Genomic DNA, 2,708 nt, shown 5'->3' with positions numbered 1-2,708 from the left:
CGCCAAAAAGCAGCCGCCAAAACTAGAAAGAATGATGCCTTTGATTCTTTGTTGAAGATGACAGAGAAGGCCGAGCTCTTTGATACCAAGCTAAAAGGTAAGAGAACTATATGACTTCCCTATAGTTCCTAACATGTAGTAGTCGGTAATCATGATGATGATCGTGTATGGTCCTCTTTGCAGAAGAGCACATCAGAAACTGGCGGTTGGAAGGCGAGGTGAAGGAGCTGAATGAAACCCTGAGAAGCAAGCACAATCAAACTGAGGAGGTAACCGAACGAGCGAGTGAAGAACTCGCTCGAGCTAAGCTGATAAAGCGAGGAGCTGATCATGATCTGATGCTGGCTTGGAAGTCGGTGAATGACATGAAGGCCCAGCTAGAGAGGGCATAATTGGAGCGAAACACACTCTAGGAAGCTGTGAAGCCACTCGCCCTCCTCTTTCATAGGCTAGAAGATGGTGAAAAATGGTGGGTGGATATAGTGAAAGAAATCCCCAACCGCTTTGAGAGCTATGTACGTGGAGCCACCAAGGTCTACGTACATAATGTACTTGGTATGCTCCGAGTGCTATACCCGACTATGGATCTCCATCAGGTAGCCATAGACTATGATGATGAAGTCCATCTTGCTGCCATGGAAAGAACTTAGGAGGAACTCAATGGACTTGCAACCACCATAACAAATGAATTAGACCTTAGGATGGAGAAGCCTGACGAATAGGCCGTGTAAGTTTGAAAAAACTTGTTAAGCATATGTGCCGGATAGGCACATTGTAAGAAACAATGTTCTTTTGCTTGCATAGGCTATTAATTGAATGAAAAACTTAGCCTATAAGTTTCCAAAAGTAATGCGTCTTGTTGGGGTACTTAAATGCCAAAGACGGTTTATTCTAGCTAACTTGTATGTGCAAAGTTAGCATCTTTTAGACTTGATAATCTTTTGAGTAAGATTGTAGTGTACTTAGGCTATAAGGTTGTCTTGTGGAGTCCTTTAGAAAGGCGCGTAAGACTGAGTAGCCAAGTAAAAAGTGATCAACATTGTTGCTATGATTAGAATCATGTTAGACCTTTCCGTCAACGTTAAGTGCTCGAAGTCACTTGTTAAAGGAACCCTTATAATGATTGTTTGCTGTTAGGATCTCATCCTGTAGCCAACAAATTAGGTCACTTGCTTCTGGGAGTCACCCTACCTAGGACTACATGCAATAGTTAAACCAAATGTGGGTAATTGGCTCCTAGCCAAGGAGATGTAAGCCATCCGAGTAGGAGGCATATCTCGTATAATATAGCCCAGTACTCGGTATACAGAATAAGAACTGTGTGTTGAGTAAATTTATCATATTGAGAGATGTGTAGCCACGTAATTAGTCAGTTATATATCTCGTATATAATGTAACAAAGGCTGCAACAAAGAGAGACAACTAGAAAGTTGTGTATCTTACACAAAAGTAAAAAGACCGATTCATCTAGCGAAGAACATTGACTCTATATTAATAACAAAGAATGTTAAGTACAAAAGCTAGAACACTGAATTTAGTTAAACAACAAAACTACTTAATAATATTAAGTGTAAAGTCTCCATAGCTGATCGATGTTCTAGGAGTTAGACACAGGATCACCGTCCTCTGTGATTAACTCGAAGGAGCATGGCCGAGTAACTTTGGAGACAATGAAGGGGCCTTCCCAGAGGCTGAGTAGCTTGTGTTGTCCCAAGGTATTCTGGATACGCTTGAGGACTAGATCTCTGACTTGAAAGGTATGGGAGTGCATGTTCTTGTCATAGTGACATCGTAGGCCTTGCAGGTACCTGGCAGACTAGAAGAGTGTGTTAAGCTTGATCTCTTCGGCACTGTTAATTTCTAGCCACCGGGTTTCATCTGCTTCGCCTTCATTGTACTATTCAACCCCTATCGCTCTGCTTTGTTGAGTGCGCAGTCCCCAAACTACCTTGGGTAACTCATATGTCCACTTGTCGCCATAGTCTTTAAGCTCGTCGAATAGCCTGGGCTTTAGTTCGACTAGAAGTAGCCCATTAGCCCGCTCTATTTGGCTGTTCGCTTGAGGTTGAGCTATAGAAGCATAGTCGATGCTGATGCCGCAATCTTGAGCCCAACTTCTGAACTCAATAACCATAAAGGGTGAGCCAAGATCTGAAATGATCTGATTGGGCTTACCGAACCGGTACATAATGCCTTGCAAGAACTCAACTGCCTTTGTAGCATTGAACTTGACGAGTGGCTTGTACTCTACCCACTTAGTGAACTTGTCAATAGCCACGTAGATGTACTCGAAATCACCATGTGCTTGTTTGAGAGGTTCAACCATGTCGAGCCCCTAGCATGAAAAAGGCCATGATGGAGGGATGTAGATAAGGTTGTGAGCTAGGATGTGGGCTTGCTTGGTGAAGAACTAACAACCCTTGTAGTGTTGTACTAACTCTTCTACGTCTTTTAGTGCTATAGCCCAATAGTACTCAGATCTAAAAGTCTTGCCAACTAAGGTCCTAGAGGCTGCATGGTTGCCACAACACCCGGAGTGAATTTCCTCCATGATCTTCTGCCCTTCTTTAGGTGTAATGCATTTGAGGAGAACACTAGATGATCCGCCCCGTCAGTAGAGCCTGTCTCTGACTAAGATGTAATTATTGCTTCTGCACGTGATCTGCTCTGCTTCTACCTTGTCGTCGGGCAACTTATTGTCTTGGATG

General features: G+C 43.2%; 1 protein-coding gene across 1 annotated transcript; it reads right to left on the bottom strand.

Annotated features, from left to right (window-relative positions):
* Positions 1-1,897: 1,897 nt before the first annotated feature.
* On the bottom strand, positions 1,898-2,326 carry LOC136495894 (uncharacterized). Its single transcript, XM_066491688.1, has one exon. It carries the CDS (start codon positions 2,324-2,326, stop codon positions 1,898-1,900), a length of 429 nt encoding a protein of 142 aa, XP_066347785.1.
* Positions 2,327-2,708: the final 382 nt, after the last annotated feature.

Source organism: Miscanthus floridulus, chromosome 12 (assembly GCF_019320115.1).
Source record: "Miscanthus floridulus cultivar M001 chromosome 12, ASM1932011v1, whole genome shotgun sequence".
NCBI classification, from domain to species: Eukaryota; Viridiplantae; Streptophyta; class Magnoliopsida; order Poales; family Poaceae; genus Miscanthus; species Miscanthus floridulus.
Note: the sequence above shows the minus strand (reverse complement) of the source record. Positions and strands in the feature narration are given on the sequence as shown.

Excerpts from the sequence above, each read along its gene's own strand:
- LOC136495894 (XM_066491688.1), bottom strand. The coding sequence starts at position 2,326 with ATGGTTGAACCTCTCAAACAAGCACATGGTGATTTCGAGTACATCTAC.